At 37.0% G+C, this 12,633-nt stretch overlaps 1 protein-coding gene across 1 annotated transcript in view; it reads left to right on the top strand.

The window, feature by feature from the left end:
- Positions 1-2,745: 2,745 nt before the first annotated feature.
- The window catches only part of ATG6 (AUTOPHAGY 6), a 37,544-nt gene continuing 27,656 nt past the window's right edge, over positions 2,746-12,633 (top strand). Inside the window, exons 1-4 of the mRNA XM_090002230.1 lie at positions 2,746-3,024; positions 5,079-5,524; positions 6,327-6,497; positions 6,637-6,761. Coding sequence (XP_089858356.1) covers positions 2,871-3,024; positions 5,079-5,524; positions 6,327-6,497; positions 6,637-6,761 — 896 coding nt within the window. The 5' untranslated portion in view covers positions 2,746-2,870. The remainder of the gene's footprint in view (positions 3,025-5,078; positions 5,525-6,326; positions 6,498-6,636; positions 6,762-12,633) is intronic.

The raw sequence follows: 12,633 nt of genomic DNA, 5'->3' as shown, positions 1-12,633 counted from the left end.
TGAACCAGAGTTGCTTGTGAACCGATTTGTGTGTCCTTATTAGCTATTCAAAATTTTTACCAATTGTTGTGGCTACTTCCTTGTCTGTGGTGCCCTTACCAAATGGGAAGGGAGTAGATTTCCTATTTTTCTTATTATTTATGTTTGTTGAACCTTGATACTTTGCTGAAACTTTACCTTGTGACTTCTAATTGGGTTTTATTAAGCTTGTCTCAGTTTGTTCTCGTTATACATCTTGTCTGATCAAAGAGATTTTCTTCAAAGCAACAGATATTGAATAGAAATTCCCTACTAGTTTGTTTAATACTTGTGGTTTGTTTATAGTCCTATCGTAGTCTAACTGTAGTTGAGATAAGGTGGAAGGGATTTGACATTGAAGAATATACATTTAGAAGTGTTTTTGTGTGCATGTTGAACAAAAAACCCCTAATGCTAAAATTTGGATTAAATTAAATTTGTTGTTGAATCGTCTAACACCATTCAGTTCTATGACTGTTTGTGTATCAAACATAGTTGCACTAATCAAAGCATAACTCTTAATTTACTTTATGAAAATTGTGATATGATAGATTGTTGGAAATCTAACATATGTGGCTACAACTTATATGTTTATCACATTTTCTGATTCATTCGTTTTGGCTATCAACACTGGTCTAGAGCTGAGAAAACAATCATTCGAGTAACTGTTAGGACTATAATAGTCCAACCCTTCGTTTGGTTTGTAGTAGAGTCATCTGAACTCTGATTTAAGTAATTTTTGTTGCTATGATTCAATAATTAAATTCTCTACAACTTTCATGTTAAATAAATTTGTTGAATCAATCATCTGTATGGTCAAAAGTGTCTTAGAAGAGATGGAACTGTCTCACGAGTGACTATACATGACTGTACCAATTCGCCATCTTGCTCAGGTCGTATCAGAGTTATACGATGTTTGATTTGAGTGATTTTAGTTTTTTTGATTTTAAAACTAAATTCTCTATTTTTGTGTTTGGGTCATTGACTGAATCCTTAGGGAATGGTCTTGTTCTGACCTATCCATACTGGACAATCCCAGTAGACCCACTTGTGAACACTAATTAGTTGATCTGTGGTTTAGACCGTATCTCAACCATTAGTGGTCAGATTTTCATGTTTTTGTGATTTTTAGAAAGGGGATTCTGTCATCTACAGTATCTCTTTCGGTGTTGTCCTTCTATTTAGAGCAAACAAGGTCCAAATACCCCAATATTAAAAATTGGCAGTTTTTCAAGTTATCCAGTTTAGCTTCCGTGTATCAAGATCCATTTAGATCATGGATCGGCCCCTTTCCAGATCCACATCAGTTTGTGGGGTCCATTCTTATAGGTTGCATGCCTTTCCTCTTTCATTGAGCAAGGATTAGCCAAACTAGAAGCTCTAAATCTTTATTTTGGGGCGTCAACTTGTGAATGTACGTACCTCGTATGTAGATCCTATAAAAAGAAAGCGAGCTCAATGATGGGATCCACCAAAAAGTCGAGAAATACAAAACAAACAAGAACATACAAACATTAGTTATGATTTTTTTTTTAATTAAACTAACTTATTTCCTTGTAGAATCCTAGTTAAAACCCAATAGAAAATCCTAACCAATCTTATCTTTGGATCATTTTGTAGATAGATGGACATGAGATCCATAGGTTGTCCCATGAATTGATGAAGCAATCAAAAACCCATTTGACGAGCACATAATCCATCTTATTATTTTTGTCTCGAAAGCGTGTTTGGGCCAGATGTGTCTTTTCAGATGTCTTTGTCTCAACTTGATGTTTTTTGCCTAAAGGTGTGTCCCTATCTTTTAAAAGAAGTATTCGTCTTTTGAAGACATGTGTCTAACCTCACTCTGCAAAGACTTCCCACTAATCATACTAAGTTCAAGGGAAAGCCCTCATATTAAACAAGGTACTAGCTTAGTTTTTGGTCTGACCTTGCATGGCAAGGCTACTTTGCCTATATAGACAATATCATAGAGAGACTCTCGTATTGAGTTATGTACATGCCTTAAGCTATAGATATGCTATCTGCCATCACTATCTTTATCTTTTCGCAATAATTTTTTTTAAAAATCATAATGTCAAAGTCAATCCTTTGGTCTTTCTAAAATCGGTATGTCTACTTTATTTTTTATCGACTAAGCTTTGCATGCTCGACAATAAAGAAGGTCATTTGTAGACACCAAAAATTTGACCGAATCATTTAATGTCAGGAATCATATACCAAAATCTAGTGTTTTTATCGAGTGAATCAGACCATTGCAAAAAGTACTTAGTTTATATATATTTTGTTTTTATAGATATATATTTTTAGAAAACATATAGGTGGATTGATTCACGGTAGAATCAATCCTCTTCATGCTTATTCATGCCAATAATCGGCCTATTTTTTAAAATGGCCGAATCGGGGCGATTTGATCTGAATTGGCCAATTCAAATTGATTTTGGACGATTTTTTCTTTTTTTGACATATATGCAGAAACTACGACACAAATATTGCTAATATTTTAAGAACATCACAATTTTATTGCGATATTTTGAAAGATCACTATAATATCAAACATTCAAGTCTTCCGATTATCGCATTCATATATTCTGTAATATTCCTATATTTTCGGTTGAATCTTTATATTTAATTTATATATTTTCCATGTTCTTATATTAACGATATTTTCTCGTTACGTTACAGATACAACTAAGATATCACGACATTTTCACTTCCCCGAAAGTTTGTCGAGAACGGGATCTGCGAAAAATAGAACCAGAGGAATGAAGTAATCCTCCTCCAGAAGGAAAGGCTAAAAGGCTCGCTCCTTTGCCTTGTCGAAAACAAGATAAAGGGCGCGAGAGGATCCGATGGCGACGAAGGAGGATCAGTCGGACAAAGGGAGGGGTGTCGCCGTGGATCCTTCCCTGCCGAGATGGACCTGTCAGAGCTGTCGCCACCCTCTCTACATCGTCGGCGTCGAGTCCTACGCCGACAGGTTGCTCGCGGAGTCCTCCCGCTCTGGTAAGGCTTGTTATTTCGTCTTATCCCCCCGTTTTTCCCTTCTTCTCGCTCTCTCTGATGCGAATGAAGACGTTGGTGTTGGTTTGATTGATCCCCTTTTCTACGCTTCAATTACGCAAATTTAAGCCGAAGATTGCATTTCTCGCAAACAAAAATGATGGTGTTGTGTTTAGTTCAGCTTTGATGCTTCAATTCTGAGTGGTTTAGGTGAATTGAGGGGTAAAAGTTTGTTTCTCGAAGCACCCATCTCGTTTCATTTTCAATTCGATTTTGGTCGTTTGATTCCATCGTTCCTTCTGTCATTCTTGCTACGATTTCTGAAGTTTTTTTTTTGTTTTTTTTGGATTGGGATTTGGTTAGTTCTGATTCTTTTCCTTCATTCAATTTAGGTATGTTTTTCTTCTTATTGTCTTCATTTGGATGTGGAACGGATGAGTGGTTATGATATTCCTCAAGGGCGGATAGAAATGGATGTTCACACGTCTTTACTTTTTTTTCATAAATAGATTCAATTTCTGCTCTAGAGTGTTTTAGGTGTGCAGGAATTCAGTTTGGTGTTTTGCATTTAACGAGTGTTAGTATTTTCAGTCTTTTGTGTTTCTGATATGTCTTTTCCCTTGTGGAATGATGATTGTTTGGCATAAATTTAATAATCTTGGTCTTCTTTAGTAACAAAATTTGTGTAATTATTACTTGTAGATGCTGCTCGTTGTTGTGTGCCTAGTATCTTTCTTATCAACATATCTGTTCCAAAAGACTTCTGTGGTGGAGATGTTCTGAGGGCTCTGGAATTGAGCATAACTAGTGGAAAAGAAAATTACCAAAACCCAGTATAAAAAAAATTCTGTGACCATCATACTAATATGCTACATTATACACCAACCCAGAGTCTTTATATAAGAGGCTCTCCGCTGGCTTATCCAATGGATCTGGATTTAGGACTATTGCAGGGGCCGTCTACTCATGTATATCTAGGGAATTTGGTGGACTATTTTTATGCACTCATCTTCTGCTGTCTATTTTTAAGGCTTTGAAAGTATCTAAAGGAGGTGCTTTCACATGGAATTACTTTTATCAAGAATTCAGAGCAACACATAAATGATTGATCCATATTAGGATACATTGATGTTGACTAGCCATACATGATGACTCTTAAAATCTATGATTTGGCGGAAAAGATTACATGGTGCAGTCTGGTGGAAAAATCCATATGCAGAAGCAGAATATGGAGCTTTTCTATCATTGTGAATGCGACAAATATGATAACCCATGCACTTCGTGAGTTACTTGTTGCAGACATTAGTTTACAGTGACAGTTCCTTTTTTTTGGTTTGTTGTAACTTTTTGTGTGACATTTTAAGCACGTTGATGGAGGGACTGGTTAAAGGTTGAAGGTGAAGATTATTTCATTGGAATTTATAATAAAGTTATTGACATCCCTACCAGACGATATAATCTATTATAAATTAAAGGATATATTTACATATCTTAGTTATGTAATATAAAATAAACATATTGCAAAAAATAGTTATGGAAAGATCTCCGTGCACGGTGCCTTCCTGGGTCTTGCTGGTGGACATTTTTTACTGATGTCAATGCATATGTTTTATATATTTTACATAAGAATATAAAGTTGTCATGACCCAGCCAAGTCATGAGTCATGGGGTTTTACAAACTATGCTCTGCGTATTCTCGACTGATATCAAGTTGAGAAATAATGCAGATGTCATTCATAAGATTGATGCTAACTATGTATATCATGAGTTCTATACTGTTAGTGTCTTTTTAATCTTCCCCTGCAACAATCTGGATAGCTGTTGAGTAATGTTCATAGAGTTGCAAAGAGATTTTTTTTTTCCGCAAGGTATGTTATTCTGCTATTTTGAGTATCACACCAGTTATTTACTATTTCAGCTTTTTGTTCATCTTATTCAACTCAATCAACATGAATTATGCCTGTTGTGTATTTTATCTGATTGCATTTTCCTGCTGAAATGGATTTGATAACCATCATGAGAAGTATCGTGTTAGATTTGAGAATATTTACCTTCAGGGTTGCAAGCATCCTCAATTCAAGGAGCAGGGAGCATGTTGGCTTCAACTCGCATGGATCATTCTTTTGTCATTTTACCGAAGCAAAAGAATCAGGCACCTGGAATTCCTCCTCGTCCTCGCAGTGGAACTGCATTCTCTAGTAATGCCCTTTCAGGTGCTGCTAATCCCACTAGTCAGTCTGTTCCATCAGAAAGAGGCTCTGGACTCAGCACAAACTCTACAGCAGAAAGCCAAAGTGGGAAGGCAATGGAGGAATCATTTGTGGTGTTGCCACCAGCTGCAGCATCCATATACAAGGGTGAATCTACATCTGAAGGTGGTGGACAACATTCACCATCAGCCAGTGCAAGCCCTATTAGCCCATCGTATACTAGCAATGCTGGGTTCCACTCAAGCATAACTGTCCTGAAGCGTGCATTTGAGATTGCAACGACACAAACACAGGTATTGGCAATGTTGTGTGGTGTGAAAAGAGGAAGTCCATGCTATTATCTTATGTGAGGTTAGTCATGTATGTGTTGTCCAGGTGCTCTTTTTTCCTTTTAATTATGCCGATGGAAGATTATCCACTAGCTACAGTTTTTACCACACGGACTTCTTCCTTTAATGATGCCTTAGGGCATAAACCGTTCAGTTTTAGTTTCTGATGTGTTTAGTTCATTGATGTAACAAAGCTTAGTCCAGTTTTTCGTCTTTTTTTTCTGGTTTATGGCTGTGGTTGACTTTTATAGCCACTGTTCTATAATTCATGCTCTCACAGTGTTCTGGTTGATTTTATTATTCCTTGCTTTAGGCTGAAAAACTGTTATTTGTGCCTATCAGAAACACAAAAGACTCACCAACAGGGTCTCCGCTTGTCTGGTAGGAGCAGCTACTGCATGTCACCTTGTGTTGGGACGTTACAGGTTCAAAACCCAATGGTATAGTTGTATAGCTGGTAGGGGTCTGCCTAACCCCAGCTTGCGTATAAAAAAAAACACACGACTCCTTATCAGGAAAAAGAAAAGGAAATGGTTGTCAATATACACTGCCTAAATGAGGAAGTCATTTTAGTGTTTAAATTATCTTGGTCTCTTTCTAACCGAAAAAGGAAAAAGGGCCTCTTCTCTCCATTGTCATCAATGAATGTTATGTGCAAGCTTTGATGACTTTGTATGTGCCTATCCTTTATGGAGGAGCTTCTGTCATTTGCTGGGTAATCTTCCTGTCTTGTTAATTAAAGGTAACTTTTTGTTTCTTTTTTCAGGTTGATCAGCCCTTATGTTTGGAGTGCATGCGAGTGTTGTCTAATAAACTGGATGAAGAGGTTGAAGATGTTAACAGGGACATCAAAGCCTATGAAGCCTGTCTTCAACGGCTTGAGGGAGAATCACCTGATGTTCTGAGCGAGTCTGATTTTCGGAAAGAGAAAATGAAGGTTCCATTTGAAAACTTGTACAGAAACACACATACACGCATATGCACATGCATATACACATTATGAAAAAGGTCTTCGATGACATTCCTTTGTGTTGATATTATCACCTCCTTTTAGTATGAGTTTATTGCTCTTGAAGGTTGAAGAGGAAGAAAAACGACTTGAAGCAGCAATAAAGGAAATTGAGAAACAATGTGCTGAAGCAAATCTTGAACTCGTGGAGTTGGAAGCAAAGTCAAAATGCTTCAAGGAGTTAGAGGAGAAGTAAGTTCTCCTTTTTCATTATTGTCCACTCTTAGATTACACTCCTGAGCCTACTAACTGATGATTGTTTCGAATTATCAGATCCTTGATATGTAGATCATCCATTCTGATTGTATCAATGCATTGTGGTTTCTAAAATCTACGAAGGTTTCTGAAGTATTATATACTTTCAAGTGAAAAAAAATTCTTTATGCTGGACTAGAGTAGCAATCCAGGAAATTGTGCAGCTGTCTCCAATAGTATACATGCAATTCTATAGGCGGGGTACTATTGCTTATATAAAAAAATACACATTAATTATTAAATCACAATCATTGTAAGTTCTGAATCTGTTGTCAACTTTTGGTTGATCTTTAACAGATCAGTTAGAGGCACAAGGAAAGCAGTCAAAACCTGGCTTTTGTTTCTAGAAGCAGATATGTTACTTTTAGGGCCTTTACTAGAGATATATTGATGCAGTATTTAATCAACGCAAATGCATAACATATCAAAACTTGATTTAAGTTTCTCTGGTGCATTAATGCCCTGCAACTCTGGGAACCTGTCATTGGGTCCTTCCTACTCCATATACCTATTAATTTATTTGACATATCTCATTCAGAAAATCTCTTTCAGTTAACTGTTTTTGAGGCTTAGATTCCACTGATTCCCATGCAAAATTTAGTGCTTTTCTGGACCATTTGATGTGTTCAGAAGCTCATTGCATTTTGCAATATTATCCAATGATGTAATTTTTTGATACAATATGCCTAGCCAATCTATTTTAAAAAAGGGGAATTTGTCATAGAACATGGATAATTGAATGTTGTACAAGCGCATATTTGTTTCTTCCCATTCCGTAACATTTAGATTAGAATTCAAAGTTGATATAGAGTTATTTTTGCCCCAATTTTCATGTTTGAACATAGAAAAAGAAATCTGTCTCTCTTTAGGATCTTCAACATTTGAAGTAGTTGGTGCTTTTATCATGCTTCAGGAAGCTTTGTCTATGATTTAGGTAAGACAATAGGTAAGTTTCATTTGTTTTATTTTAAGGTTTTCTATAGGAGATGCACATTGTTTTGTGGTGTGAAAGAATTTGTAGGTTCATGCATTTATGTTTTACTCCATACACAAGCAAAAAAGACAGTGGAATAGCAAGGAAGGAGTAGGGAGGCGAAAGCACCTAGAGACATTGTTGAGGAACATACAGGACGAAGATTTAAATCCTCTACCACCATTGAAGTTGGAGAAAGTTCTCAATCCTATTCTCAAACATATAATGCAGGAATCAAGAAAATCAAGGAGATAGAGAATTCTTAGAAAATAACTAAAGTAGAATAGTTCAGGATCTTTGAATGGAATACTCAGATTTTTATTGTCTTCCTAATTGTTTATGTTATACTATGCTAATGGATATCCAGTCTCCTATTTTATCATTTTATGATATATTTTGTTGCAAGTTATGAGCAGTAAGATTATACTTCAACTTATCGTTATGCTTTAGTTAATTGTCTGTATGTAATGGTCTTCAACAGGTATGGGGTGGTAAAATCTAACTTCCTAGCATTTGTTATATATGTATTCAATACTATCCCTATTATCAATATCATTTTTAATTTATGAATTTCGTAATAACGGAGAACCTGTCCGAAGGGATGCCAGGTTGCTGTAATGTTGGGTTACCAACCTAGACAATAGGACTCCACCATCACTTTTGGAGTGACATTGAAACCTATAACACTATATTTGAGAACCCAATTGCTCCACCCTAGGGGTATCAATGGGTCAGACCTTCACCTGAACTGGGTGGGGCTGGACCTGCATCAGTCTTTGAGATGCTGGAACCAGGTCGAACCAGATCTACCATTGGGAAAACTGTGCTTGGATCGAATAATGAACCAGACCTGGTCCATGCCAAGTAAAATAATAATTTTTATGTTTTTTACATTGAAAAATTGCAGATCTTAATTGGAATTCAAGTTAGACCTGGGTTTGGTATGAAATTTCATAAACCATGCCCAGCTCTGTATACTAATAGGATCCTATGGGTTTGACCCAAATTCTTAATCAGACCTTATTTTTTACCAATGATCCAGTATGTGTTAGGATTTAGGTATTGTTTGCAATGGGAAACTTATCGACAGTCAAACCAATGTCATAGTGAACATTGTCTCGTCAACTTTATCTAATTTTCTAATTGTAGTGCTGTTGTTCAGGCATCTGCACTTGAAATGGTATTCATATTTTATTGCTTTTGTGTACACACACACACAGAGTCGAATCCGGTGTCCTTGTTTTTTAGAACTGCTGTGCCATGCCAAACATATCCACATCATGTCTTGTTCCCACATCTGTGTTGATGTAATAATTTTTCACATCCTTGATTGTATGGGATCCGGCACAAGGTGGATGATGTGGATAAAGGAGTTGCTCACTATGACTTCAATTTCAGTAAAGAAAGATCCTGCAATTAGTGTGAAAAGGTGGCTGTGCCAAGGATGCCCCCTATCTCCCTTACTCTTCAACTTAGGCTGTGAATGGTTGGTGGCAACAATGAGGAATGCTACTGATTATGGTTTTATCACTGGCCTTCAGCCACCAGAAATGAAGCCCCTTTGTTTGATACAATATGTGGATGACTTGCTCGTGTTAGGTATGGCATCCTTAGTGCAGATGGGTCACAACTGGATGATTCTTAGGGCCTTTTTAGAAATATTGAGTCTAACAGTCAATGAGAGAAAAAGCAAGCTGCTCATTTTTTATGTTGACTAAAACATGCCTGCTGTAGCTAAATTAATTTTTTGAGCACCCAAAACCAACTGTCAATGCCATACATGGAAATGTGTCTCATCAAGGATGTCATGAAGGACTGTGTCTGGAAAAGGTAGATAACGAGAGAGAGAGTGCAATCAATCCCACGATTTTGCTTCTGTGGGTTCCCTTCCCATTTGATTAATATATAACAAATTAAATATATGTATACAAAAATAATGTCTAACCCTATTGTCTGGTTTTTGAGGGTTCCCTTCCCATCTGCTGTGGGCTCACATACCCACTGGTTTTTGTGTGTTACAATAGGGTTAGACAAAAGACAAGTCTACCCTCAACTAGAATACATTATGACTAATTAACATAAAACAAAGTGGACCAATATACCCTTCTAGAACAGGACTAATTCACAAACATGTCATTCCTTGCATCTCTCTCTCTCTCCTAGGTCACAACCCCGATCTGGTTCAACTCTCCAGACCTAGGTCTTGACCCAGGTCTAGTTGGACCAGTGTTTAAAAACCTGCCGAGTCAACTCAGTAACTTCGCCCAACTTGTTCCCTTATTGGCCCAGCCGAGTTTTGGCATGACTCGGCCACGTCATAGGTTGACTTGGCCAAGTCATACATCTATGCAATATACATATGTATATAGATACATATATTATATATTTTGTATATAATTACATATATTATATGAAATATAATTGCATATTATGTATATTATACATAAAAGGTTGATTATACATATATTAATAAAATTATACAACAAACATATTATAAAAATATCAATATAATGCATATTGTATACAATTAGTAATATACTATAAAATATACACATTATTATGTACATATCTTTGCATATTTTATATAAAACATAAAGTTGACATGACCCGACCAAGTTACGATTTGGGTCTTGACCCAGGTCTAGTTCGATTCTTCAAATCTGGGCCAAGACCCAAGTCTGATAAACTGTCAGACCTGGGTCTGTGTTGACCTAGGTCTGAAACAAACTTAAACAAACTTGGGTCAAAGCAAATCCAGGTCTAATTCAACTCTTGTTTAGAGTTGAAACCTGGGTGTATATATAGGGGTGCACACGAGCTGAGCTCAAGTTGGCTCGGCTCATTCCAAAAAGTAATTTGTTCAATTTCCGCTCGAGCTCGAGCCGAGCTTGAACAACTTTTGTCCAAACTTGGCTCGAGTCGAACTCTATCTTGGCTCGGCTCGGCTCGAGCCGAGCATTTTTTTTATTTAAAAGAAATACTTAAAGTATAGTGTAGACAATGGGTTTCGTACTGCGCACCTCCTCAGAGAGGGTTAACACCCTAGCCACATAAGTAAACTCGTCTAATGTGTTAATTATGCTAACATAAATGGTACATATACTATACTCGGTGCATCATATAACTACACAAACCGAGCTTAATCGGGCTAATCAAGCTTAATCGAGATCAAGCTCGTATCGTTTATGTGTACCGAGCTTCCACTTGTGCTCAAGCTTGGCTTGTTTATCTACCCGAATGAGTTTGTTGTGTTCTAGGTGGGCCTAGGTTAGGTTTGGGGCTTAGGTGAGCTCGATTAGGTCTAGGTTTAGTCAAAGTTAGTATCGAGTAAGCAAAAAATGACTTAGGAGGCTTATCGAGAAAGTGTTTGGGTTCATATATGATATAGACTGAACCAAGGGCTTCTTGGACACCTAAGGACGTGTGTCAGGGTTAGGATAGGCTATTGGAGGTTAGGGATCACTAAAATAGGTCGTTTGGTGGTTGGGATGCTCAAACGGTAAAAACTACACGTTTTGCCGAATCAGCAAGGTGTGATTTTGGTGTTTTGGGTGCCGAACGTGGGTAGGGTCTTGGCTAAGGCTGGGATCAGTTCCAGGGGTTGTGTACCAGGTCTAGGGAGGTCTTAAAGGTGTCTACACGTTCAAGTATGGTTAGGGTATGTGTAGGAGACCGGAGGAGGCAAAACAGCCCACAGAACGGGACTTCACTGCTCCTTCGAATGCGGTCTTAGTCTAGATGGCTTAGGCAGCTTTAGGGACTGGTCCTAGGTGTGAAAATGTCTTCAAAAAGACGGTGTACAAGAGCACTAGATTCTCAATATGAAATGCATGCACAAAGGCACAAGATGAACACTCACAAAAGAGTACAAATGCATAAAATAAAGAGAACTTTTATTGAATAAGTGAGAGAGCTTTTATAAAAGCTTACAATTACAAAGGGGGGAATCCCCTATTTATATACAAATGAGGACCCTTGGAGGGGCTCCCTCATATAGACGTTGGAGCCCCTCCAATAATCATATTATTGACCGTTGGAGGGGCCCATGGGCCCCTCTATGGCTAAAAGACAAAAAGTAAAAAAATAAAAAATAAAAAGAATAGAAATAAAGAAAAGAGCACATTCAAAAGGAATATGTGTAAAATAAGAAAAAGATTGTTTTACCCCTAGTGGGTATTATAAGAATTAAATATAGATACATATACATATACATAAGATATATATGTATATGTCTCTCTCTCTCTCTATATATATATATATTACATTTTAACATCCCCCCTCAAACTTACGGTGTAATGACCGAAAGTTTGCCAAGAAGAAAATTAAATCTAGGGGAACAAAGTGTCTTAGTAAAAAATTCTGCCAGTTGATATTTTTATGTTATATAAGGTAGTATCTATGACTTTCTTTAGATATTCTTCTCTAACATAGTGGCAGTATATCTCGATATGCTTCGTACTTTCATGAAAAGTGTGCTTCTTGGCAATATATATTGTACTCTTATTATCGCAACACAACTTCATGGGTCCTTGAACATAAACCTCAATATCTTCCAGCAGACGCCGAATCCAAACAATCTCCATGATCGTAGTTGTCATGGCTCGGTATTCGGCCTCAATAGATGACATAGACACTTTTTATTGCTTCTTGCATTTCTAAGAAATTAATGATTCACCTAAGAATACATAAAAACCAGTGGTTGAGTGACGGTTATTTAGATCACCTCCCAAATCAGAGTCAGTATAAGCAACTAAATTTAATTCAGAAGATGAGAATAAAAATACTCTCTTGTTTATGGACCCCTTCATATATCTGATAATTTGAAGGATGACAGTT

Source organism: Nuphar pumila, chromosome 4 (genome assembly GCF_984573655.1).
Source record: "Nuphar pumila chromosome 4, dmNupPumi1.hap1.1, whole genome shotgun sequence".
Classification (NCBI taxonomy): domain Eukaryota; kingdom Viridiplantae; phylum Streptophyta; class Magnoliopsida; order Nymphaeales; family Nymphaeaceae; genus Nuphar; species Nuphar pumila.
The sequence above is the reverse complement of the archived record's forward strand: the minus strand, read 5'-3'. Positions and strand labels throughout refer to the sequence as shown.